The sequence below is a fragment of the Drosophila rhopaloa genome, unplaced genomic scaffold, assembly GCF_018152115.1.
Source record: "Drosophila rhopaloa isolate 14029-0021.01 unplaced genomic scaffold, ASM1815211v1 contig_2, whole genome shotgun sequence".
Taxonomy (NCBI): domain Eukaryota; kingdom Metazoa; phylum Arthropoda; class Insecta; order Diptera; family Drosophilidae; genus Drosophila; species Drosophila rhopaloa.
This window is the reverse complement of record NW_025335083.1, coordinates 24,460,014-24,486,715: the sequence shown is the minus strand read 5'-3', so window position 1 is coordinate 24,486,715 and position 26,702 is coordinate 24,460,014. Positions and strand designations below refer to the sequence as shown.

The following is a 26,702-nucleotide window of genomic DNA, read 5'->3' as shown; positions in this document are numbered from 1 at the left end:
GTTTTGGTTTCGGAACATTATTCAAATAATTTCCGTTACATTTTTTACATAAACAAATTAGCAAGTCTAAACATTAATGTTTTCGCTGGCACAATAATTCATTAATTACAAAATTAAAGCAATTGAAAACTCAAAAATTGTACGTAAACAGACTTCAAAACATATTCATAACTTTCTGCGGAATATAAGTATGTACATAGCTGACGAAGCACTTCGTTTGATGAAAGTAATTTTGCAGGAATTCTTTTTGTAAACAACCCATTATTAAAGTTTCAGTACTCTGTGCTTATTTCTTGAGTGGCATTTAATGCATCGATTATTCATAAGCCCTTTTATAGCGATAAACAAAATGTGAACTCAACAATAAAATGGTAACAAAAACCACGCTATTGGAAATTCAAATACTGGAACATCAACCAAACTAATGGATATTACGACCGAAGATATAGCGAAGATCCTGTGTATATGCCATCTGTCGGCAAATCGGGCAGTCGTTATTTCTCATTAAATAAGCTCGAATGCATGAATCCCCGAAGAGATGACCACATGCCAGAGAGACGACCCGATGAGAGCCATTCGCGTCCCAGGCCTCCAGGCAGATGGAGCAGGTAATTTTTTCCAGGTTGTTATCCTCCAGACTCTGCTTCTGCGCCTCCATTTGCTGCAGATGCATTTGCTCCTGAGCTTCAAGGTCCTTTAGCAATTGGTGGCGCATTTGTTCCTTTTGGGCGATTTGCTGCTGTGACTCCGAAATGATGAGCTGCATCGACCGGATCTGCTCCTCCAGCTTTGCAACGACGCCTTTAAACTTGATATCGTGCTCCTCCAATTTTAATATCATACCATCCAGCTCAATTGTGAGTTGTTCCTTCTGGGAATTGGCGAACTGATATTTGTAGGTCACCTTTTCAATGGCCTTCTGGAGTTCCTGGTTGTCCTGATTTGCATGCCCAAGCTGCTGTTTTAGTTGATTCAGCTCCAGCTTTTGATTCTGGGATTCGACAGAGAGCATCTGCAGCGACAGATCCTTAGAATCCATGTCAGTTTCCAGGAAAAAAAGCTTGCTCCACTGCAATAACCATTCAAATTGTTCCGCTTCGAAGGCATCGTCAAGATCCAAGGAATCTTTGAAAGCCGCCATCAAATGTTTTTGGGGGGCAGGGGCACTGGGATAATTTATAATCAGATTAGATTAGATTTTTAATTTCTGTAAGTCCCCTTTTTTGCCGTTGTGACTTGGTAGTTCTGCGCAATGAGAAACACGTGTTGGGGAAGAGTTTCAAAAGAGCACACTTCCAGAAATCTAAACGATTTCATAATGAATGAGAAACTTAAACTTTCAATAAAACCGATCTTACCTGATTTAAATTTTTAAATATCAAAAAATAAATTCCTCAAAACAAAATGCAATTCTGGCGGCAATAGCTGTTAAAATAACTATAAACGAAGCTTAAGAATTAAGTAGCACACCGCGAACGGTCACACTATGGATTAGCTGGCGTACTTATCGATAAATACATATGTCGATGTAATGTAAACGTATATATTTACCATATAAAAAAGAAACCGATGGATTCCAAACTAGATGTGAGTAAGCGCGCTTTAAAACATATATTTTATTAATCCTAGGCTTATTTTGTGACCCTAGATGTTTGAGGACGTGAACACGTCGCCGAGTTTGGAGGGTGACATGTCCATTCCGGGGAAGAGGACCACAACTGCAACGAATGCAAGTGGAGTGCCTGATTACAACACTTTGGACGAGCCGATCCGGGAGACAGTTCTGCGGGACATCCGCGCCGTAGGCATCAAGTTTTACCACGTGCTGTATCCTAAGGAAAAGTCCAGTCTGCTCCGCGATTGTACGTCATCACTGGGGCTTCGTCTGCATTCGTAGGCAGTTTTCAAATTGGAATTACCTGATTTTTTCAGGGGATCTTTGGGGACCTCTGGTGCTGTGCACATTCATGGCCACCATCCTGCAGGGCTCCTCCTCCGCCGACAGCATGTCCGACAACGGACCCGAGTTCGCCCAGGTCTTCGTCATTGTCTGGATAGGAGCGGCCATAGTCACACTCAATTCCAAGCTGCTGGGCGGCAATATGTGAGTGGAGTCACTCTATTCTGTTTGTATTTTAGTAGTAATATTTGTTTCTTCCAATCCCCGTCAGCTCGTTCTTCCAATCCGTCTGCGTACTGGGCTACTGCCTCACTCCAGTGGCCATTGCTCTCATTGTGTGCCGGGTAATCCTCCTGTCCCATCAGACGCGGCTGCTCTTCTTTTTGCGCTTCGTGACCACCACAATGGGCTTTGCCTGGGCCACCTACGGTAATGGGAATCCACTCCAGATGTTCGAACAACTAACTAATGATACTCACGCCTTTCAGCTTCCTTTATTTTCCTGGGCCAGAGCCAGCCGCCACATCGCAAACCCCTGGCCGTCTACCCCATCTTTCTGTTCTTCTTCATCATCTCGTGGCTGGTCTTGTCCCACAATTAGACCAATTCGTGACGCTCCGCTTAGTGATTAGTTCGTAAAGAAAACAGTGCACGTTCCATAGCGTAACCAAAAACAAAAGTATCCGAAATCAATTGTACATTTCTTTAAGCTACGATTCCGTTTTCTTTATTCTTAAAATCTTACAAATTATCTGAGTTACGAGGTTGCCTATGCAAGCGCGGATATGTGGGCTCACACCTCCAGATTGTTCGCCGAGGAGGACACCTCCAGGGACATCTGCATCTGGACGCCATCGCCCTTGGTGGGTCTGTAGGTCAGCGAGTTGGCGCGCGCCTTGCGTCCCATGAAGTGCCGTTCCACCCATTTCAGCAGCGTGTACACGGAGTCTGTGGAGGGCAGTCGGTGGTCCGCAGCGGTCTTCACAATGTCGGAGGAGGTCACTCGGAAAGTTCGTGCCATACCCTTGAGAGCCTGATCAGGGATAGGAAGAGAAAATAGCTAAATTCCAGCCAGCGGAGAGCTCTGCTTCATCGATCACATACCACCATGGCATCTTCGTCTGTCAGATCGTCGCCCACATAGATAATCTTGATGCGCTCGTTCCAGTCGACGCCGAAGGATGTGCGCAGGATGTAGATCGAGGCACGACCCTTGTTCCATTGCACCGGCGGACGAGCCTCCAAAGCGCAATGCGCCTCGGTGGCCTTGAAGCCGTACTTCTCGATCAAGGAGCGCGCCTTGTCCACCATCGCGCCCCTCAGGTGAGTGGGCGTCTCGCGGTAGTGGAACGTCAGCAGCGCCCCCTTGTTCTCCACCCAGGCGCCATCGCGGCAAACGGAGTCCTGCAGCGCCTTCAGCAGATCACTGACCTTCTTCTCGTACTCGATGGGCATGGGGTGCACGAACTTGCTGCCGTCCGGATGGAGGATCTCCAGGCCGTGATTGCCGGCGTAGGTGATGCCCTCGATGCCAACCATCTTCTTCACATTGTCCACGTTGCGACCCGAGATGACGGCCACGTAGACGTCCGAGTGGTTGGACAGCTTGTAGAGCACATTCTTGATCTCCGGCGAGAGCGTGGCCAGATCCGGATGCGGAGCGATGGGCGCCAGGGTGCCGTCGTAGTCCAGCAGCAGAGCCAACTTGTGGTTGTAGCCGATGTATCTGGGTTCAAGGAAGGGGATTGATGAGGATTACCTTATAACTTAAATAAAATTAACCACTCACTTCAGTAAGTAGTCATCGAAGTCGTCCACGGAGACCGGTTGCATTATGGTGGTGCCCACATCGTCCATCTCCAAGGCGCCCACCGCCTTCAGGAAGCCGCGCATCCAGTGGCTCACATCGCACTCGGCCTCTCGCCGGCGGAGACGCGCCATCCGGAGCACGCGTTCATCCTCGGGCATGGTCAGCGCCCGGTGGATCACTTCGGCGGCCTCGTTCACTTCGTACGGATTGCAGAGCAGCGCCTCGTGCATCATCTCGCCGGCGCCGGCGAACGGAGAGATGACCAGGACACCGGGCACCTCGTTGATCTGGCAGGCCACGAACTCCTTGGCCACCAGGTTCATGCCGTCCCGAAGTGGAGTGACCAGGCAAACAGCCGCATCCCTGTACAAGGCCGCCAGCTCGTCCTGGCTGACATAGTCGTAGATGTAGCGAATGGGCGCCCAGTTGGCGGTGGTGAAGCGACCATTGATGCGGCCCACCAGCTGGTCCACCTCCTCCTTCAGCTCGCGGTACTCCTTGACATCCGTTCGCGACGGCACCGAAATCTGCAGCAGGCTCACCTTCTCCTTGTGCTGCGGATACTTCAGCAGCAGCGCCTCGAAGGCCATCAGGCGGTGGACGAGGCCCTTGGTGTAGTCCAGTCGGTCCACTCCCAGGATGATTTGCATCTTGGATGTCTTCAGCACCTTGGGTGCGGTCGTGGCCAGGTTAACGAAGCGCTCGTAGGGAATGCCAATGGGCAGCGGGCGGACGCGCACTGTGCGCCCACCGTGCTCCACGAGGAGGTTGTTCCTGTCCACGCGGCAGCCGAGATTCCGCTGGCAGCAGTCCACGAAGTTCAGGCAGTAGTCCTGGATATGGAAGCCCACCAGATCGCAGCCCAACATGCCCTAAAAATAGTAGGAAAAGGGAGTTATTGGTGATCCTGGCAGAAAGAAGTTTGGGAGAGCCTTTCTTTCCAATATTATTTCACCATTTGGTGACCCCAATTGCTCTATTCTTATTTCCCCTTCTTGAAAGCTAGGCTCACCTGCAGGATCTCATCGGACCAGGGCAGCAGACGGAAGATGTCCCATGGCGGGAAGGGGATGTGCAGGAAGAAGGCCAGGCGACAGGGCAGGTTCTTCTCCTCAGCATGCTCGCGCACCCAGTTGGCGGCCAACATGAGGTGGTAGTCGTGGATCCACACAATCGGCGGGCTCTTCTCGCTGCCCTCGTTCTTGGCCAGACACTTCTCCAGCGCCTCGATGGTGCGCACCGCGAAGTGCTTGTTGACGGTCACATAGTCGTGCCAGTGCTCGCCTCCGAAGTTGGCTCGTCCCGGCATCGAATGGAACAGCGGCCAGAAGATCTTGTTGCAGCATCCATTGTAGTAGCTGTCGAAGATCTTCGAGTCGATATTAACGGACACCACCTGGTCCGACTTGAGGCCGGCGGTGGGCGTCTGATCGTTGGGATTCGACTCGGGAATGGCCTCGTTGGGGTCCTTCAAGTGGATTCCCGACCAGCCCACCCAGAGGCCACGGCCCTTGATCACCACCGGACACACTGCGGTCACCAGACCACCAGCACTGAAATAAGGAATACAGAAATACCATCAATATTGGTCATCATCTGGATAGTTTTTAAAGTAAGATATCTTAAACGATAAGATATAAGATATCTACATTTTTGGTGATTTGTTATTTTGTAGGAACTTTAATTAAGTTCTAGATATATAACCCCGTATTAAATATCAGAAAATGGCTCTGCAGAAAGTTTTGTCAATACATTAATTTTTGGATAAATCAATTTTTGGACTTTAGGTCCACTTTTTTTAAACATATCACTTACATAACTTAGAATACGGAAGTACCATCAATCTTGGTCATCATCTCAATAGTTCTTTTAAGTTTAGATCTCTTTGAAGATACAAATTTATGATATCGTACTTGGGGAAAATTTAATTAATTTATAAATATATAAGCCCGTATTGAATAATGAATAACTTAAGACATTGATAATAATTGAATATTAGGATACATAACCTAAGACATTGATAATAAATTGCAAAAAGTATATCTCTGTAAGTCCTTAATCAATTTTGGTTTTGAACTTAGGTCCACTGTTTTTAAATATATAACTTGATGGAATACATAAGAAGTGTGATGTAAACGTGTTTCTTCTCCAACGGATGAACGACGTAATCAGGTGTACCAGAGGCACTGGACCGGACGGAATATACAAGCGAGCGTGTGTTGGTGGGGACCAAGCCCATTTTGTTCGGAGTGCATGACACCACGGCGCTGATAAGATGAGGCCCATTAATGCAGAGATTGTAAACAAGCTGTGGATTGGGCTTTGGTCAGCAGTCCGTCCGGCGGCCGGAGAGAGTCTGGAAGAGCCAAAGAGGCCCAAAGAAGAGCCATTCCTGGCATAGGTCGGACACAGCTCCATCTCGCAGCAATCGCACTCACGTGACTCCGGTTTTCAGTGTCAGGTTCAGCTTCCACTGGCCACTGGCGACAACAGCCTCGTTTTAACGCCTCCAGTATTGACCCTTTTACCACACACTCGGAAGGGTCAAAAACGCGAATGAAACCTCGCTGATAAGGCCCGCCATTACGGGTATTATTGAATTTGTTTTCTAAATCAAAGCCTAGGCTCCGCTTCTCTCTGTGTGTTTTGCACTGATAAGATTGAAAACCCAGCGGAGATCAAGATGAACCATGGTCTAGGTATGGCACATACTTGGATCGAGAATTGAATTGTGGGGAGGGGGGCTTTTGGAGCTATTTATTGGGAGGCGGCTGTGACAGACTGCTTATCTTCTATGCAAATTGTTCGAGGATCGAATTGGGTTACTTGGGGATTTTCGGGAGTGCAAAGAACATGGAAATTTGCTCGGTGCCCGATTTCCGACACTTGATAAGCCTGCTTACGAAACCATTAGAAATGTGTTATTATTTGGTTTTTATAACAAATCAAAACTTTCCTTTGTTCAATTTAGTTTTTATTTTAATATTAGCTTGGCCTTATTATTTAGGCTGACTAAGGAAATGAGACTATTGGTGGACAATTTGCTGCTCGCTTAAATATTTTAATATTTCAAGTTGTATTAGGTTGCTTAAACTGATTTAGAAGTTTGAAAATATCTGATTAACTTAAGTCCACCTTATTATGTAATATATACTCGATCTGTACTTTAAATTTTTTCAACAGCGTCGTAGTATTTATAGTCTTATTTCATCTGATTACATAAGTCACATTTTTAGCTAATATGTTTTTTACGTATACACTTTTATATGAACACTTCGTAGCTTGGATTTATCCCACTCACCTGGCTCTGCGTTCCAGCTCATCGGTTTTCGGGTTCCGGATCAGCACAAATGGCAGCCGATTGGAAACCACGATGAGGCTCGCCTTGGTGGAGGGCTCCCCGGCATTGGTAACAATGATCTCCGTGTCGGGCATTTCGATCTTTGGCAAATCAGCTATGGGTTAAATTAGCTCTGGGACTTGTGAAAATCTTTTCTCGGAGGCTGCGATCGAATTTAGCACATAGTTTTTCGACAGAACCGATGCGAATGGTCGCGGATGTGGAGGTGGGACACCTAGCTTATCACTGGGCCTTCCCAAATGAGAGAGCGACCGTTGCCGAAATCAAATTTAAAATTCGCTGATGGATGACTGAAGATTCAAGAGCAACTGGCCGAAGACAAGCGGCTGACTGTCGTCTTATCGCTTCTCTCAGATGCACTTCTACGTGGAAATCAGTTTTCCTGGCTGCGTTGCGAGTTGAGAGCCAGCAGCTCCGTACCCTGCCGAAAATAGACAAGCACTAAGCCAACTAGCCGCTCAAGTCGCACTTTTCTGCTAAAATTAATGCCTGCCTGCCATCCCCCTCCATTCCCTTGGGTTCCACAGTCCACGTCCACTGTCTCTCGCGTTATCAGAAAATCGTCCAGCTTCGTTTCTCGCGCTGATTACGATTTTCCTGCGGTTGTGCCTCAGTTTCGACGGAGAGTACTGCTCCTGTCCTGGCGGACTGGACATACCCTGGCATCCTTGAAAGGGGTTGGAGGTGATGGTGCCCTATATGATCTTTCGGATCCACAGTTTAAACATCGCAGCTAGTTTTCTGGAATTAACTGGCCGCGCCTGGTATTATCAGCCCGCCGACATTTCACGGCAACGGCGGCCATAGCCTCCTCCCCTGATCACCTCCCCATCCACCACCACCCATCGATGCTGTCTCCCAAAGCGATAAGTCAACAAATCGATGATGTTGTTTACGCTCCGGGTCTGGCCTTATAAAGAACATCCGAATTGTACACAGAAGATTTCTATTTTCGTTACTCTATCAAGTTGTCTGCAAATCTCTTGGGCTCTTGAGCTCCTCCTGCACATCTAACCTTGTCATGACCGCCATTTGTGGGGTTCATTAACGGGCGAATAGTTTTATTTGGCCCGGTATTTATATTTATATTTGGTCAGTAAAGATATCGGTCTGATAAGACGCTATCTGGTGCATCTTAGTCTCGGATTTACGGCGGAGTGGTGCAAGGGATTACGCCTGGCCAGGCCCAACTTATATATTCTAGTATGGAAAACTTGGCTGAACTTGAACGCTTGATCATGTTTGGCATTCATGCGCTTATCACGACGCCCGGCTGGCGTTTTACGTGATTCTTGATAGTTGCCCGCTGCCTTAGCCGGAATCTGCAATAACAGTTTCGCATTGGGAGCACAAATTAGTCAGCTCCGCTGGGACATTAGTTGCATCGGTGCATCCATCCCGATCCGATCCGGTCGGCGATAGTGATGGTGAGATAACCCGGCCGGAGGTCGCTGTATTACGTTGGCTTATTTGTGGTTGCGGCCTATGGCTATTAAGACGCAGACGTCTATGGTTTGACGTGATCAAGCTGACGCATAATCCCAATTGCTTGCATCACGAAGCAAAATGTTTGGAAAAATAAAACCGCTTTTAACGGTCGATAGGAGGGCAGGGCTGCCAGCTCGCTAGAATTTCCACAGCGATAGTCGAGGATCGCCACCAGGCCGGTGCCATCTCCAACCCACAGTGTGACCGTATATCCCTGCATTTGTTTATGTTTTGCGCAGCAAACTATGGATCCTTCAATTATTGAATTTATTGGCGAAAAGTGCATGATCAGCATTATTCCAAACTTCTCCAACGAACCCCTCCATCTCATATACGGATCTGTGGGTCCTTTCCGGGCGGGCTTTCCCGTATTTGTGCCCCTGTGGATGGCCACGCATCTGCGCAAGCAACAAAAGTGCAGGATCGTGCCGCCAGAATGGATGGATATGGATATACTGGAGGAAATCAAGGAGGAGGAGAAGCGATCGAAGTATGTATGAAGTGGGATTGATTCGAAAAAGCACATATAATCTTCTGGTTACCAATAGATTCTTCACAAAAATGCCCTGCGAGCACTACATGGTTGTGGCCCAGTTGGTCATGAGCACGGCGCCGGATGATGTTCCCCGTTGCGAGGAGCTGCGCACTGTGATTAAGGACATCTTCGACATAAGGGAATCCAAGTTGCGCACCTCGATTGATGCCTTCATCAAGGGAGAGGGCACCTACGCGAAGCTGGACAACCTGACGCTCCTGGAGATTCACAGTGTGCGGCCCATTTTGCCGTATTCCCTGGACCACATAGCTCGGTACCAAAGAACGGCCACCGCCTCCCAGAGGGACACTTCCATGCTGAGTGCTTCCATGGCGGGATCCAGTTCGGTTCCCAATAGCAACTCGCTGTTTTCTCAATAATCTTACCACCTAAGTCCTTAATAGCATTGTAGACCTGTTCGAAAATAAATTTATATAGATGTAAGAGAACTGCTGGTGTTTTCTGATTTCTGCAAAATAAAAGAAAATAATGAGTAATGCAAATAATTTAAACTTTAAAAGTAAACCATTTACAATTAATGAAGATAATTTATTAATAAACTAATATGATCAAAGCTAATAGAAAATCCCAAAGTAAAGATACATAAATCTATATTTTATAGACATTACAAATTAGAAATTGAATAATTTTTTTTTGATATAAGAAAAAATATAGCAATTAAATTGTTTACTTTTGATAAAGGCAATTTGAATTCCGATAACTGGTACTGTCGATGTGCACAACTCCAACATATTGCGCCCAACAGCACGATAGCAGTTTAACATCAACCCGTTATCAAGCAAGGTAGTTGCACTCTCCATCCCTGGTTGTTCCACGAAAAAAATAACAAATAATTTTTATACAAATTAATAAGGATTGTGGGAAAATGAGCGAGGCTGCGGTAGCTGTAGAGTCGGAGGAGAGGATGGTGGCCAACAACAAGATCCACTTCTCAAAGGAGGTGAAGCAGGTCATCGACAAGGTAAGCCAAGTGAACATATGTAACTTGCACCCAACCCAAATAAAAATCTCCCAAACAAGGTCCTCAAAACGGATGATCCCATGGATGCGGCGGACTTTAACACCGTGGACTACATCAACCAACTGTTTCCCAACGAGCAGTCGCTGGCGGGGATCGACGAGACCATCCAGAAGATGCAGTGCGAGGTGTCGCTCATCGACGACAACATCCGATCCGTGGTCCGTGGCCAGACGAACACCGGCCAGGATGGACAGCTGGCGCTGTGCGAGGCCCAGAAGGTGATCAGCTCCCTGTTCAGCCACATCATTGACGTGAAGACGCGTGCGGAGCGCACCGAGGAGATGGTCAAGGAGATTACGCGGGACATCAAGCAACTGGACTGCGCCAAGCGAAATCTCACCGCAGCAATCACCACGCTGAATCACCTGCACATGCTGGTGGGCGGAATCGACAGTCTGAACAAGCTGATCGAGCGGCGATCCTATGGGGAGATCCTCAATCCCCTGCAGGCCATCACCGAGGTGAACCAGCACTTCCAGCAGTTCTCCGACATCGAGGAAATCAAGGTGACTTTATAGTTAAATTAAAGTAAATTACTAAATGAACTCCTTTCTCTTTTAGAATCTCTCCCAGAGCGTGGACAAGATACAAGTCACACTGGCGCAGCAAATCACCGAGGATTTCAAGGAGGCCTTTGCCGCCAAGCCTTCATCACAAAACCAACACCGTTTGGGTCTTAACCAACTGGCCGACGCTTGCAAGGTGATGTCTGTGCTGGATCCCAAGGTGAAGAAGGAGCTGCTGAAGTGGTTCATTGCCCAACAGCTAGAGGAGTACACGCACCTGTTCCACGAGAACCAGGATATTGCCTGGCTGGACAAGATCGACAAGCGGTACGCCTGGCTCAAGCGGCATCTTCTGGACTTCGAGGACAAGTATGGCCCGGTCTTTCCATTAGACTGGGAGGTCTCAGAACGGATTACAGTGGAGTTCTGCCGGCAGACGCGCGAACAGCTGGCACAGATCATGTCCAAGCGCACCAACGAGATCGACGTGCGGCTCCTTTTGTTTGCCATCAACAAAACGCAGGCTTTTGAGCAGCTGCTCTCAAAGCGTTTCACTGGAGTCACACTAGGAGTAAAACCCGCGGAACAGGCGCGGGTGATCACAGAACCATCGGCGACGGATGCTCCTGTGGGCGTGACCGCCTTCCACGACCAAATTGGGCAATGCTTCAAGTCACACTTGGACATCTACATACGCAGCATCGATCGGAATCTCGCGGAGCTTATGGAAAAATTCGTGGAGATGTCGCGGGAGCCGTACAAATTCGCCGAGGCCAAGACCACCGTTTACCCCAGCTCCGGGGATCTATTCGTTTTCTACAAGAAGTGCATGGTGCAGTGCAACCAACTAAGTAACGAACAGCCCTTGTACGATCTCGCGTTGGTGTTCAAAAAGTATCTACGCGAGTACGCCTCCAAGGTTCTCGAAGGTAGCACACCTAAATTAGTGCCCGCCACCACGGGAAGCACTATCGGCAAGAGCGTCTCGTTGCTCACGCGCGACATGCAGAACTTGTCCACTGCCGCCGGCCAAGTATTCCACAACTTCCTCAAGGAGGGCGACACGCAGCGCTTCTCAAGGGACGACCTGGTGCGCATCTGTTGCGTCCTGACCACCGGTGAGTACTGTCTGGAGACTGTCCAGCAACTGGAGGATAAGCTAAAAGAGAAGGTGACTTCAGCTTATGTGAGCAAAATTGACATGAGCGAGGAAAAGGATGTGTTTCATCGGTGAGTCAAACACACATGACTAAAAGTTCTTGTAACTCATTATTTTCTTATCCCCCCACAGCATTATATCCAACTGCATCCAGCTCTTGGTACAGGACTTGGAGGCAGGCTGCGAGGCCTCGCTGCAGGCGATGGCCAAGGTGCAGTGGCAGCACATCAACAACGTGGGCGATCAAAGCGCATTTATCAGCAGCCTCTGCGGCAACTTCAAGCAGACAGTGCCCACCATCAGAGACACGCTGGCCAGTTCGCGCAAATACTTTACCCAGTTCTGCCACCGCTTCGTGGCCGCCTTCATACCAAAGTTCATCAACGTGCTGTACCGCTGCAAACTTACTCTCTCGGATGGATCCAATAATGTGCTGGGCTGCGAGCAGCTTCTGTTGGACACCCATTCGCTGAAGACTGCTCTTTTAGAGCTGCCTTCAGTGGGATCGAGTGTGAACCGCAAGGCGCCGACCAGCTACACCAAGGTGGTAGTCAAGGACATGACACGGGCCGAGATGATCATCAAGGTGGTGATGACGCCAGTCCAGCCGCCGGCGCACTTTACCCAGCAGGTTCTGAAACTGCTTCCCGACATCACCATTGCGGAGTATCAGAAGATTCTGGACATGAAGGCTGTGAAGCGGGTGGATCAGCTGCAGCTTATCGATCTTTTCAAGCACACGGCTTCGGCAGCGGCGGTTAGTGGCTTAATAGAGGCAACGCCTGGAGATGATGAAGTTCAAGGAGCAGAACCGGCTACCGCCACTTTAGAAACCCATGACGATGCCGAAACTTTGACAGGAGCAACGGAATCCTCGGCAACAACGACTGCATCCACTTCCACACCTAAGAGAGCCTTCATCTTCAGCGTCGGCAGCTTTACGGGCAGTGCGGACAAAAATGCCGATGGCAGTTCCCAAACGGGCATCAGGAAACTGGAGAATCTACTGAAGAAGCGCTTCCCATAGACCACAAATCTATTTTTCTTCAGAAATCATTCCATTGAATTTAGTTTGACAATATTCGTTAATGCTTTTTTGATTAATTTATAGAGCCTTGTCCGGTGTAATTGGAGTAATTAGATTGGTAGAGAAAAATGACACTTTTAGTTTTGTAGTTAAGATCTGTATTATTTGCAAACCATCCAATCCGTCTTTTGTTTAACAAAAAGTTTAATAAATGTTTTATTTCCACGAACCCTGAATTTTCACTACATTTTCGACCAATATGGCATGGATTATAGCCAGATTTACCATCGAGATAAAATTTGATAAAGATATTTGTAATATTGTATTTTTGCTTTTATAATAAAAAACAACTTATTAAAAATTTAAATAATTTGAATTAATAATCGATAACAGTTTGATGTTTTTAAGTACTGTGTTGCGAACAGGGTGGCTCGTGCACCGAGTGTCGCTTAGCCCTGGAAATTGTAAACAACTATGAAATAGTTTTAAAATTCTTTACATTTCATATTCAGTCCACTTATAAAATAAAGTTTATATTTTGAACATAAAAATAGTAAGGACTTGTAAGAATAATACGAATTCTACGGAAAAGTACGCTTTGTACATAAATTTGAATGCCGTTTTCCTCGTAATCACAAGGGTGGCCAAGTAAAACAACCCCACTACTTACGGGTAAAGCGGCAACTTAAACCACAACAAAAAACCATTCTTTACTATTCTGATTTATTCCTCTTTATTCGCTTCTAGGACAATGGAGAACATATGCCAACTTTGCAAGCTGATACCGGGCCTGTTGGTAAAACGTGGAGACTCACTACCGATAACCATTTGCTTGCAGTGCCTGCATTTGGATGCATTTGGTTCAAAACTAGGGAGCCAAAAGGAAATAGAGGATGAGGTCCTGGAAAGGGAACCCATCCTGGGAGAATACTTCATAATAACAGAATTCGAGGAAGACCCAACGATGGCAACATGCCGGGTTTGCCTGGGGCATAACGAAAACATGATTAATATCTTTGATAACACGCTGGAGTCGGGCATCCCGATTGCCACTCTGATCTCACAAAGTACAGGACTTGGCGTGGCGAAAGGAGACTCATTTCCCGAAACTGTTTGTCCGACATGTCTGCTGGATGCTCATAACGGCTACGAATATCACAAATTGCTAGGGACATCATCAGTTATGCCAAGTGAAGGAAGTCATCGATGAGAACTTAGTTCAGGAAGTTAAACGAGCAAGTTAAGAATGACTTGTTTAAAGAAGTCCCTAATGCAACAGTCTGTGGAACTGATAAAAGGCAAGACACAATACCCTTTGTAAAAAATAACACTTTCAATGTCTTTTTTATTATTTAGGGATTCCATTTCTCTGTCATGTCAAGTCCAGAATCAGGACTAGAACAACGCTATGGAAAAATGTTGAAGTCTACAGCCTGGTGGATGGCTTACATTAAGCAACATATAGAACGAACCAACTGTTGGATTGAAAAAATCGAGAATTCGTAATATGTGATTTTCCTGAAAAGCAAAATAAATCATTTCTTAATACCATTTAAAAAAAATAACAAACAAAAGCTCAAAATTATTATTTTAATTACTTCATTTTATTGTATGCTTGACTTGTAGCTTTTAAACATAAACTTATTTGACTATGCTGAAAGTTGGATTCTCATGTTTATGTTCGTGTTTTCATGGTACTAATGACTAATGCGTTGGCTTAGCGGCTAACTATCTGCTACAACTAGAACTAGGTTTGCGGTTGCTGCGGCTGCTCCGAATTTTACGCTATGTACATGCAACTTATGGTCTAACTGATTTTGAGCGTACGGTCTAGTTTGAAGATCTTTTGAAAGTGATCGCATCGCGCGCAATAATACAACTCTCTAAACAAAAGACTTAAGACACGAACTTAGGCGTACATTTATGGATGAATCTTATTTCTAATGCGTAAGTATGCTTTGGTTTAATTCCAGCACTGCAAAAACCTAAACGAATCGAGTATGACTATGACGCAGTGGCCCAGCGGTCGGCATTCCAAGGCCAGTTAGCACCTGCCGGCCAACATCGCCCGAAGCCGCCGCTGGGACTGAATAATCTAGGCTAGGCTAGGGATTCACTCATAAATTTAAATACACAGTATTTACACAAGTCGAGTAAATGTCTAAGCTAGTAGGGCTCCTCCCTAGACGGCCACGATCTTGCTGGGATCCACTTTCACCCGCAGGAACACGGTGTCCCCCTTGATGAAGGGTCGGCTGTGCAGCAGTTCGTGTGAGATGAAGCGCGGGAAGCCGAAGCCCAGCTGGTCGGGTTCGTTCGACGGCCGCTGGAAGTTCTCCCAGGTGGGATCCGGCACGAATGACTCCGCCACGCCGCCCTGGCCACTCTGGGCTCCCTGCTCGAACAGCGTGAAGGTGATGGAGTGCGAGAAGGGCCACTTCAGCAGGGCATCGTACTCGCCGGGCAGGACCTTAATGTACACGGACACGTGCGTGTTTTCGCCGGGTCCGTTGCCATTGAGGAACATCGAGGCCTGCAGCTTGTAGCCGTACTGGGAGGTGTAGAAGGGCGGGGAGACCAGCTCCAGGCCGTCCTTGCCCCTCGCCTCCGACATCTTGGCCGACCAGTCGGTGATCTTCCACAGCAGAGTGCCGGTGTAGTTGATCGACAGCTTGGAGACCGCCGACTTGAGCATCTGAATCTGCTGACCCTGCCGTGAGCTTAGGGCCACCATCAGCGAGAGGTGGGCGGCAGCATTACTCTCCAGATGGGCCTCCAGCATCTGGCGGGGACCCTTGAAGCGGCAGCCCGCCTCCTTGAAGCTGCAGGCCACGGCCAGCGACTGGCACTCGTCCCGCAGATGGGCCTCCAGCTCACCCCGGGCAATCGGACCCGCCTCGCACCTCTGGGGGCAGGCCAACGGAGCCCTGGGACACTGGGCCGCGTGCAGGGGCAGAGTGTCCGCCGAGAACTCCCGCTGGCAGTGGGCACAGCGTCGGAGTCGCTTGGCGCAGTCCTTGGACTTGTGCAGGGTCATCCTGCCGCGCAGGATCCTCTGGCCGCACTTGGCCTCGCAGTAAACCGGCTCCTGGCCGCAGCTGCCATTGTGCTCCTCCAGTCCGGCGCCGGAGAACTCGCTCTGGCAGAACTCGCAGCGGGTTCGCCTCATCGTGCAGGTGTACTGCAGGTGATCCGTCATCATGATCCGGGGGATCTGCGCCCCGCACTTGTTGGGACACTGCGTGGCATCGTGCTTGCAGGCGTTGAGGTGTCCCTTCAGCTTGCGCAGCTCGTCGGACCACTTGCAGCCCTGCTTGTGGTGGATGCAGAACACCAGGGAGCCCATGATGTGTTTCGGATCGGGACCGGGATAGATCTGTAAGACAGAGAGGGAGGAAAAACGTGAGTTAATATTGTTAACTATTAACTATTTAAGAGAAATGGTAAAGACCTTAAGCTACAAGTGTGTTGTAATTGAGTATGAGAATTCATAACGATGAACCTTAAGCCTTTTCGGCAACAAATATAACTTGTATATTATATAAACAATTAAAATTCTTAACTTTAGTTACCTTTTCAGTGGAAAAATAGCACTTTACTTTGCCAAAACCTTTCCAAATACCCATCGAGTATAAGATGACTTTTCAAGTGCGGAAGTTGAAGTGAAACTAATGAGTTCCTTGAGCTCCCCCTACCTTATAAAGGTGTTTGAGATTTGCTTTCCCAAGCTGATAGGCAGGAGATGGCACCTCTTATCTGGCGATCCCCTCGACCTGTCGTTTATCCAGTCCATCGCAGATATTGATTTTCCAGCTACCTGCCCGCCACCTTTCGGTGCATTTCCCCCGAGGGTTTTTCACACATGACTGCTCATGTTCCTAGGCACACTGGGCACACCCAGACAGGCACTTCCTGTCCTACCTTCTAACGTTCTTTTTGGGCACTCTCCCCACTTCCACGGCCATCGCTTGACTGCCTTTTCCTTTGCCTTTGCCCATACTGGCACTTCGGGTTTGAAGAACTTGAGAACTGCACCCGCTTCTGGTTTCTGCTCCCCAGCTTTTCCCTTATGCACTTCTGTTTTATGCTTTTAATTGCTGGGGACTGCGAGAGGAGTGCGACTTCACATCCGGTAGATTAAAGTAATAAATTGCGTTGTTGTGCGAAAATATTTATGACTTGCTGCGGCCGCCTAATCTAATTAAAACGCCCCCATTTCGAATTCCCAGCCACCCACATTTGAATATATATGTTAATTGTTCGATATAAAGATATTTGACAAACTATTAAAGTGACGAGTAGACGAATCGGGGAAAAACAGAGATGTGGTACGGGATCTGTGGCTCCTAACCGAGCGTCGCGACATTTCCGGTTGACTCTTTTAATTGACCTTATCTGCAGTTTGTTGTGGGGCCACAAGGAAGGTCAGGGGGTTGGGGGGAGGGGCGCCGATTCAGAGCGTGGCTTGACTTTTGATAAATGAACATGTCGCTGCATCTGGTTCTGGTCCCAGAGACATAAAAACGAAGATATAATAAGCAATTAACACATGAGCAAGGAGCGGGACGCGGGGAAGTTCGGATCGGATCCCATGTGCCCTCAACCGAAATGGGCGTAGGAAAAAATAAAATATTATTTCTATGGAATCGCCTTTGCTGGTAATTTCATTTAACGTGAAAACGAGTTTAGCTCTGTTTTTCTTCGCTCTGCTGTTTTATGTCAACTCTTAAGTGGTGAACTGTGCGGTTGAACTCTCGATGGGGCCATGGACCAATTGGCCAATTGGGCAATTGGACTTGGATTCGAAGAGTGAACCACCCACATACGAGATCGCTCAGGAAGTAACCGCCACTCAATCGGCGATGCCGTAAACAAATAACCGATGTTTACACAAATGCCGTATCATGTAGTGGATGGTTTAATGAAGAACATGCAGCAGCATCCGAGCAGATCAGAGATCAAAAGCCAACTGTTTGTCAACCGGCTCCAAATGTTTACGGGGAAACCAAACAATTATGCTCCAAACGGAAAAAAAAGTTGAAGAGGGGGAAGACTTTTTTTAGTGGCAATTACTTGCCGCTCTGCTAAGGTTAATTTACTTTGACTTCCACATCGGGGACCACACAAAGATGGAATGGAGATGGAGGTCGTTTGCCAGATTTCGTCGGATGATTATATAATTAAGCGATCTTTGGGCAACTTTTGCTTTTTTCCTAATGCCAAAAAACGCAAGGAAATAGAGAATATTGTTATTCAGCTCCTCAGAGTCATTCAGTTTGATTGGTTCTTATGTAAAGCCGCAGACAATGGCAATTGAAATTCCGATTCAGACACGAAAGCGTGGCCAAATTTCAGGCCGCGGCAATTAAAAAATAACATAAAAACGAACAGACAACAACTCCAAACCAAATCAATGTTCAGGCCAATGAAAGTGGAAACACCAAACAGAAATGAGTGAACAACGCATTATTTATGAACAACAGCAGTTGGCGCATTTTGTTTTATTTTTATGGGACGCAACGTCTCCTGGAGTGGCAACTTCTTTGCTCCACTCGGGGGATCATAAAAATGAAGTTAGGAATAGAGTCAGGAAAACGAATTTATAATTTTAGACATCGAATGCATTCGATTCCGTGCAAGACATGAGCCTCCTACTTGGAAGATCCCCCAACCATTACGCTTAAAGTTCAAGGCGCTCGTAGACGAAGAAGTTTGTTTTGAATTTTTATGGTCTGGCCTGGCTTCAATCATACAACATCCCATGCCAAGGCATTGTTTATGCTTCTGTTGAAAGTTTCGGACGGCCAAAACTTTGGGGTTCGTTCCTCTTGGGAATTTATTAATAGACAAATTGATTGGGAGGCACTTTAATTTGAAGGGTTGCAGTCCGTTGGGATACACTGATTTGTTTGTGTGATTATCCCAAATGAGTTTCCAAGTTATGCGGGATCTGGTAGGGTCTATTAAGGAAATATCTCTAAATAACAACACAATACAGTCTAGGAAAAATATTATTACATGTTCCCACATAAATACAAAGAAGTTTACTAGTTGATTATTTCATATTCATGATAAGTAAACGCCAAAGAAAGACATTTGAACCAAATTTGAATACAGGCGTTATCTTCTGGGTCCACAGAATGTTCTATTATTCTTCTGGAGCACGATCTCTCATCTTGCTAACCAGAAGATCATCAAAACCCGGGGGAAAGGGGACTTAGCACCTTCCATTATTGGTAAGCCCCACACTCCACTCCCCGCTGGGAGAACTTCCGTTTGCTCAGTTTACACAAAGTATTCCCAACCAAAATATGTTGACGTTCATTTGTGTAATGCATAAAAGGCAGAGAAAGGAGGGGGGGGAACTTGGCATGGGTCTGCGGCATAAGCACCCCCTCCACAAAAACGCCCCTGGCATGCTTTTTATTTGGTACGTGAGCATTGGCATTAGCTTTTTATATTTCGAGACTCGGCATGTGTTTGCCCAAGAAATTCTCAGCATTCATATGGTGCTACAGTATCAACATTATAAGCTCTATGAAAACTGTGCTAAATGTTTTTGATATTTACCCGCAGCTGGAACACTAATTAGTTTTTTTTATTCGGGGTGTTTGCCTAAGGCCAAAACTTCCCACAGTCGCACAGGTTGCTAAAGCTTTGGGTATATTGCCGCTGTTGTGACCTAATAAAATGCACCGATGCCGGATTTAAAAGTGCAACGATGGCGAATTTGATGGCTAAACGGGCGAGCAATAAAGGAAACCGATAAAACAGCTGATGCGCAGTTTTGTCAATTTCACAAAATACTCGGCCAGTATGTAATTTCAGCAATATACTTATACTCAATACCCCAGCAGCAACATCACAATGGATGAATGCGAGCCAGCAGCAGACAGCTGCAAAATACAAAATACGAAAACACAAAACACGAGAAAAAATGAAAACAAAACATGGCCAAAGCCAGAAAACTGGTTTCACCCGAGGAAAAGAGGGGACAAAGCGGAGCAGAGCAGCTGATTTCTAAACAGGTAAAAACACCATGTTACTGCTTTTTCGCTCCCTCTGCACCTGCAATACTATATACCCATAGCTGTGTACCCATGTTAAATGCTGTCTTTGGTCGCTGTTAATCACGGTGATGAATTTGCCTGCCTTGCCGCAAGAAATAGATAAATTATGACTGTGATCAGATGTTCTAGTTTCTGTATTAGATCCCCCTTACATTGTGGCCAAACCTCTCCAGTTGCAAGCAGGTGAACTTATTGTGCAGCTGCCGCACTTTGTGGCTCTTTTTCATGCGGGTCTGACCTTTATTCAAGTCTGGTTGGCAGCTGGTTGTCTGGAAAAGCGACAGGAAATGCAGTTAACCATCGGTATAGGTTTTTTGTGGGGTCATCAGACTCTGGCCAGAATTCTGGCTGCCATTAGCAAAAATATTTCGCATTGACAAGGTCTTTAAAAGTCGGAGAATGGGAGAAATCTGTTGAGTCAGCGACAGAGCGAAATGTGTCACTACCAGCAATATGTTAATTGATTGCTAATCGAAAGCGAAATGTTTATGAAAATAAAGCTTCAGCACGTTCTATAGGCTGACAGACAAACATGGTGTTCAATTTCAACTTGACAAAGGGTAATCAATAATAAAAAAAATAAAATAAAAATAAAATTGTGCCCTTTTAGAAAACCTAGTATAATGGCATTTTATTTTAAGGACCCCTTGTGTTTAAATTTATATGACATCGTAAAGAATTCATAGAAAAATAATCTGTTGACCATATGTTAAGCGACTTGCCAGTGGGAAAGTGGGAATTGCAACGGGATTAGAGCGAATCAGTTCTGGATCGGTGGGAAATATTCCCCAGACGGAAGCTCCCATCCCGCCACTTAACGGGTTGCACTGTAATTGCGAAATTCCAGGAATGCCAGTGCCGGGGAAACAGGGCAGACGCCCCCGTCAGAGAAGCTGGCAACTGGAACTGGTTAACTGGTTTACCTTTGGCCAAGGATGTTTGTACTTTGCACCGCAGCAGCTGAAAAGCCGCTGGGCAACTTTTCCGACCGTTTCGTTGGTCTAAGACCAAAACCAAAACAAGAAACTAGTTTTTGTTTGCGCTGCTTGATTTGTTTCTGTTTGGTTTTTGGCAAATGGCAAAAATGCGAGGGGCTGCCTTACATAAGCCCAGCTCAGGCCGCTCATTTAGTTTTTCCTCGCCTAACGGTTGGGCTCCTTGGTATCTTATGTGGTCTTCAACTTTGCAATTTTCCGCAGATGCGTCGCCGGCGCCTCGACGCCGCTGGTCACGATTTTCCATTTCCCTGCCGCCGATGAAAACTGTGGCATGCTCGTGCCGTCTTAGTTTTTCATTATTAATGCCTTTTTTTCCAGCCAGCCAGCGCCACTCGGTCGTGCCGCGTGGGTGTGGTTCGCAGTGGGTCTGGGTCTGCAAATGAATGCAGCTCTCGTCTGCGGAATCCACTGACCAGGGAGAATGTCAAAAGCGGATTGCGAAAAAATGCCAGCGAAATCGAACTACGGGAATTCTGATCGCATTGCCCACTCGTATCCGCATTGAAATGGGTTTAGTCGGTGGGAAAAATTAACTTTAAAGGGTATAAAGTCATTTGATACACCTTATTAAGGCTATTAGAATCGAACTCACAGTCTAGATATAATTGTTTATTCTATTGATTTCAATTCCCAAATAATAAACCTATCAATGGTTTTCTCTGTAATTTCGCATTACCTTCAAATCATTTCTAGCTACATCTTTTTCCTCGAAACTGCTCCCGTAAACCTTTTTCCCCATTCGATCCGGCTCTTCTTTCCATGGATGTCTGGAAATAGGGCCACGTTGTGGCCATATGTTGTCGCCCAAGATCGGCCTGTCGGTATCCCTAAAAAAAATTCCCAGCCGTCTACATCCTGTTTGCTTTTCGGATTTTTATTTCCATTTCTTTTGGTTTTTTTATTCCCATTTTCCTGCCATGTGTTCGAATGAGCCGAGGCAATCTGTCGCACAGCTTTGGCAAATTGCTCTCAACTTGGCCATCAAACGGTTGGGGGCTAATTGCATCCAATTTGGTGCGGGAAGCCCATAAATATATTCGATAGTTGTCACCCCGCTTATCGGGTGTGGAAATCCGCTATCAGTTGAAGTCCCCACGCTCTAGATACGCCTATTTGTTTTACGAAACTGATTGATTGATAATGATAAGTGCCGGCTAAGCCCTAGTATCTGGTCTCTGCTCTGGTCTAGGGCCCATTCAATTGGGTCAATGAGCTTTATCAGGAATGGAATGCACTCGGCCAGGCAGCTTGGCAGGGCTTTTATGGCTGTGGAAATTATATGCGGGCTTTAGTTAAATGTTTGCACAGCTGGCTCGCCAAAACAGGAAGTCGCGTCCACAGGGGACCGGATGTGATTATGATCCCTGTTGCTGCTCACCTCTCTGATAACCTTTATCTGGCTATTTGTGTATTACTAAGCGTTTTTTTTTTGAAGACTTTTTAAAGAAAATATTTTAAAGAACTAATAAAAATAGTTTTTTTTCTCAGGCAAACAAAAAAAGACTTTTAAAAAATCTGCTAGTCGTTTAATTATTTATTGTTTATTAAATGTACTCCTAATTTTTTTTAACCAAAATTTGTAATTTCTTAAACAAAAAATGTATAAACTTACAATCTGCTCCAGTTCCGTTATGGGCATGTTGTTGTTTCCGGGAGTGGGTGAACTGTGGGAGGACGATTGCGATGAGGACACCGTCGACGAAGAGGAGCGCGATGTGGCGCAGTTTCCGCTTCCGGATGTCGTCTTATTTCGGGGCGGAGTGGGTGGCGGCACAGGACCTGCCAGAGTGGAGCAGTCCTTGGAATTGCGATTTGGCGAGAGACGCGAGGGGAAGCTCAACGTCTTCGTCCACTGGGCCAAACTTCGAACCATATTGTTTGTGTTTGGTTTTTTTGCTTGTCGTGAAACTAATCCAAAAGTGTTTCAATGGGCAAGTATGTCTTGTTTGCTGTTTTTGTTTTTGGTATTTGCACTGTTTATAGGCACATCACACAGATCTTGGCTATTTCAAAACTTTGCGAAATTCGCAGCACGGCGCACGCGCATCGTTTATCTTGTTTTCCGTTCAGATGCGAACTTCACGAATACGAACCGTTTGCGTTGACTTCTCGAAAGCGATTGAATTGAAGCAGCAACAGCAAAACCGTCCAAGCCGCTCTGAAACTCTCACTCTCCCAGTAACTCGCGCACACAGTCGCTCAACCGCTCTCACGAATGTGCGATAGGGGTTGTGCAAGCGAGACAGCATGTGGCGATCTGCACTGGCAATGCATTTCAGAGCAAGGGAGATTGCAATTCGGGGAGAGTTGTGTGGCCAACAGAGAGGGAGAGAGAGAGAGTGGCGGGTTGCACAGTGGGAGTTGGTAGCAATCTCTTTTTAATTTTAACTTATATTACCTTAAGCCTTTTCAAATGGCAGTCAAAAATGTCGAGTTTATTGTACCTCTTCCACATCCAACGTGGCGGATGAGTAATTTAAAAAATTAAGTTACTTACTATTCTCAAAAAATAAACAACATTTCGTATGTTTATAAAATGAAAGACATAAGAATAACAAGAAATAAATGTTGCATTGGTTATTTCTACCACTGTGCGGTGGTTAAACCCATCGTTTAAAATACTCAAATAGTGGTTGATTGAGTAAAGTTATGAAATTGTCTTTAAACTGCATTTGCAATATTCAAAAAAAGATCATTAAAATAAACTCAAATTTAAAGATCCAATTTTTGGCGAATGCTTTATTGCATAGTTATATATGTATTGTATATTAGTTTTATATATAATGATGAGTTACACTTAAATCCAAAGTTTTGCTCTAGTATAACAATTCCTATCAGTCGTCAAATATTATTTCCTTAAAATTTTAAAGTAGATTTCGAATTAATTTACACGCAATAAAATATTTATAAGTTCTTAATTTAGAAGTTACGGTTTTTTCCAACCCATTTCATGCATACGTTTGCAACTGTTAATTTCCACACATAATTTCCTTTGTAATTTTCCAATTTCTATAGGCTTTCCCCTTCAGCGCCTTCCGCTCAATTTGGCAACAGGACATGCTGTATGCATGCGGATACTGTAATTGCTATATATTTACCCAAACTCGGCTCTAATGATGCCAACAAGCCATTGCCAAGTGCAATTACCCAAAGGGCCACAACATCTGTTGGCCAGGAGTGGAAGTGTGGAAAGGGGGGAGAGTAATTGAGGGGCCGGAGGAATAGGGATATGTTGATTATGACCCATTCCCGACTTCCGTTGGACGCATACCAAAGAAAACCCACGCAAAAACACATAGCCACTGGGGCCCACTCACAGATACTCACACACACTAGCACACGCACACAGGCAGCATAAAAAACCGGCAACAACGGCCTTGCCAAGGTTGACTGAGCATGTTGCCGAAAAAAAGAGCCATAAAACCAAGAGGCAACAAGAAAAGTTGCTTCTTTTTCTTCTGGCCAAGAGGAGAGAGCAGAGTTGGCTCTCTCTACGCTCTGTTAATGGCCAGAAAGACAGAAAGCCGCTTAGAAGCTGAGCCACCATGAGCAATGCGAAATGAGTTCATTCAGCTTTAGCTTCAGTTCCAGCTGAAAGTTTCTCCAGGGTGACCAGCTTTTTACGAGATTGCAAATTTTTAATACATTTTACTAAAAAAAGTTGGTAAAAATAACTGATCAGAATCTTTCTATATTTGTTTTTAAAAATAATCAAGATTAAATGTTTTCCAAAGCATATAGATTTAGATATAGATTTAAGTTTAAGGAAGTAAGTACAAAGTAAATAAGGATTAATATAAAAGTAATTAAAGCAATCAAACAGTTTAATATTTACAATAAATTGTTTACTACAAATTTAAAACTATTTTTAGGTAATAAAAATTGTTCTCAATAATATTTGTTTTTCAAAACCAGTCTTAATTTAAATGCAATAAACTGATTCTGAAAAAAAACCAAGTTTGTTAAGACAATTTACTATCTTTAAGAGTAGAAAAGGGTTGGAAATTTCTACAATAACGGATCTTTAGTTAAGTGGAAATTAAATTCCGCCAAATAGCTGAGGTCTATTGTAATTATTAATGCCCTATCCTGTTTCGGCCATTCCGTTAACGAAAATCCTTTGTTAATTCCAGTTTACCGCCAAAAATCATTCGCATCTTGCCGGCACATGTCGGCCATGACAGATGCAGATGCTCTCGTTCGATTTCTGATTTCTCTGCCTGGCCAATAAGCTGTCCTCTGCCTGCCACATGTCCTTGCCGGATCCTGTTCCCTGGCTTTGTTCTACCACCGAGGAAATGATTCGCAGTTCGATGGCAAAAGGCAGCTGCATTTGGCTGAGGTCGAACAATGCCCTCGCTTATTGACAGTTTCCCAAAGGTGTCGCACAAAAGAGGATCAGGCTCGTAGCAAAAGGATCCTCCATGCCCGATGTTTGACAATATGTCAGTTGCTGTGTGCAGATTTCCGGACAAATGTGCCATGTAGCCTAAGGAATTTGTGTCCTTTTGTATCTCTTTTTTAAATTTCGTATAAAGAAAATGTATTTTTTTTCGCTTTATCAGGATTTTATTATATATATCCTTTAAGACATATAATACCATTTTTTCCATTTTTAATGAATGGAAACTGCCGTATTATTTAAAATTATAACCACATAAAAAAGAAAATAGGTTTACATAAACGAGAAACAGTTTGGTTTATTTTTTATATATATAAACAAAGTAGTTTCGACGTCCATTTTATTTTGAAGCTGCAGTATGTCCTATTGTAAACATTCTCTGATATTTATATAAGTAAGTATTTGTTTATCTCTCTTTTCATGTTTTTTTTGTTAATCGCCTTGAATATTTATATTAGTCTCTTGAACCCCAGTTCTTATCTAATAACTATTTCTAATTTGCATTTTGGGAAGTTAGATCCATAAAACAAAGCTTTTTCAGAAATTCCCAGCTTGATCTCCACTTATGTACATCCGCTGCTCAGCCAGCCCACAAATCAAAACGAAATTTGCCTAATTAATAGTTCAAGATCAGAGAAAAGTAGTCGGTGATGTAATTTGTATACGAACATAACTTTCGACAGGGCACGATGTATCTTTTAAGGGGAAGGAAGGCGTGCGCCTGACCATTAATCTTGCATAAACATTCCGGGTTTGTACAAGAAATCATAACTGGCAGATCAAATATTTGAGAGCCCTCGCTGATAAGTCAGTTTGCCTTATCAAGAGCACAGGATTGGTAGTGAAACCGTCGGGTATGTTACTTACTGAAGACCCACAATCAGTCTGTCAGTCTGTGACTGAGATGGGGACCCACATCGGAGGCGAAACTGGAGGGGAAACTGAAATCTACTCAGTTTCCCTTACTAATGGTTCATTGATTTGCATTTGGGTGGGGGTTCAGTGGCATCTCGGACCGCCAATGGGTGTGACCTATCTTTATCTGGGCCCAGTTTCGGATGAAAACATTTTCGCTTCTTATCTAAATTCCCGAAAATTCAGTTGTTGTTCCTACTGCTGCTACTCGTGCACATAACAAGGCCTTTTGTTTATAGGCAAACAGTTTTTTGTTTTACAAATCAACACCTCGGGTATCAATTACCCAGAGTGAGACGGAGATACAGAGAAAGAGCGAGAGGCAACTCGAGAGATCAGCATGAATCACTGGACCGCACTCTGTGTACGTTTCCCAGCCCAAGAGATCCGCTTAGACTCGCTTTATCTCCAGCAATTAAAGTGTGACCGACCCTCGAGAGTCCCCGACGAAATGTAAATCTTCCCTGCTATTTATTTATGATCTTTTAT

At 45.4% G+C, this 26,702-nt stretch overlaps 7 protein-coding genes across 9 annotated transcripts; 4 read left to right on the top strand and 3 right to left on the bottom strand.

Annotated features, from left to right (window-relative positions):
- Positions 1 to 364: 364 nt before the first annotated feature.
- On the bottom strand, positions 365 to 1,039 carry LOC108053426 (E3 ubiquitin-protein ligase RFWD3-like). The gene has a single exon (XM_017136066.2). It carries the CDS (start codon positions 1,037 to 1,039, stop codon positions 422 to 424), a length of 618 nt encoding a protein of 205 aa, XP_016991555.2. The 3' UTR covers positions 365 to 421.
- Positions 1,040 to 1,475: 436 nt separating this feature from the next.
- LOC108053431 (protein YIPF6) lies at positions 1,476 to 2,613 on the top strand. The gene is made up of 5 exons (XM_017136071.2): positions 1,476 to 1,587; positions 1,649 to 1,862; positions 1,933 to 2,104; positions 2,172 to 2,329; positions 2,389 to 2,613. The coding sequence occupies exons 1-5, from the start codon at positions 1,570 to 1,572 to the stop codon at positions 2,499 to 2,501; spliced, it is 675 nt and encodes a 224-aa protein (XP_016991560.1). The 5' UTR covers positions 1,476 to 1,569; the 3' UTR covers positions 2,502 to 2,613.
- Positions 2,597 to 7,522, bottom strand: LOC108053429 (alpha,alpha-trehalose-phosphate synthase [UDP-forming]). Its single transcript, XM_017136070.2, has 5 exons — positions 7,012 to 7,522; positions 4,723 to 5,263; positions 3,690 to 4,582; positions 3,005 to 3,626; positions 2,597 to 2,933 (listed from the first exon to the last, which is right to left on the bottom strand). The coding sequence occupies exons 1-5, from the start codon at positions 7,143 to 7,145 to the stop codon at positions 2,694 to 2,696; spliced, it is 2,430 nt and encodes an 809-aa protein (XP_016991559.1). The 5' UTR covers positions 7,146 to 7,522; the 3' UTR covers positions 2,597 to 2,693.
- A 902-nt stretch (positions 7,523 to 8,424) lies between these two features.
- Positions 8,425 to 9,597, top strand: LOC108053432 (probable DNA replication complex GINS protein PSF2). The gene is made up of 2 exons (XM_017136072.2): positions 8,425 to 9,049; positions 9,108 to 9,597. Exons 1-2 carry the CDS (start codon positions 8,805 to 8,807, stop codon positions 9,472 to 9,474), a joined length of 612 nt encoding a protein of 203 aa, XP_016991561.1. The 5' UTR covers positions 8,425 to 8,804; the 3' UTR covers positions 9,475 to 9,597.
- A 300-nt stretch (positions 9,598 to 9,897) lies between these two features.
- LOC108053438 (vacuolar protein sorting-associated protein 53 homolog) lies at positions 9,898 to 13,071 on the top strand. Its single transcript, XM_017136083.2, has 4 exons — positions 9,898 to 10,076; positions 10,136 to 10,642; positions 10,698 to 11,872; positions 11,934 to 13,071. Exons 1-4 carry the CDS (start codon positions 9,981 to 9,983, stop codon positions 12,826 to 12,828), a joined length of 2,673 nt encoding a protein of 890 aa, XP_016991572.2. The 5' UTR covers positions 9,898 to 9,980; the 3' UTR covers positions 12,829 to 13,071.
- Positions 13,072 to 13,282: 211 nt separating this feature from the next.
- LOC108053435 lies at positions 13,283 to 14,121 on the top strand. Of its 3 annotated transcripts, none has more exons than XM_017136080.2 (2): positions 13,283 to 13,381; positions 13,576 to 14,121. In XM_017136080.2, exon 2 carries the CDS (start codon positions 13,580 to 13,582, stop codon positions 14,036 to 14,038), a length of 459 nt encoding a protein of 152 aa, XP_016991569.1. In that variant the 5' UTR covers positions 13,283 to 13,381; positions 13,576 to 13,579; the 3' UTR covers positions 14,039 to 14,121. The 3 variants fall into 3 exon arrangements, with proteins under 3 accessions (XP_016991569.1, XP_016991568.1, XP_016991567.1); XM_017136079.2 differs by having other exon boundaries at positions 13,283 to 13,419; XM_017136078.2 differs by having other exon boundaries at positions 13,283 to 13,500.
- Positions 14,122 to 14,410: 289 nt separating this feature from the next.
- Positions 14,411 to 23,018, bottom strand: LOC108053434 (TNF receptor-associated factor 4). Its single transcript, XM_017136077.2, has 2 exons — positions 22,509 to 23,018; positions 14,411 to 16,204 (listed from the first exon to the last, which is right to left on the bottom strand). The coding sequence occupies exons 1-2, from the start codon at positions 22,767 to 22,769 to the stop codon at positions 15,011 to 15,013; spliced, it is 1,455 nt and encodes a 484-aa protein (XP_016991566.1). The 5' UTR covers positions 22,770 to 23,018; the 3' UTR covers positions 14,411 to 15,010.
- Positions 23,019 to 26,702: the final 3,684 nt, after the last annotated feature.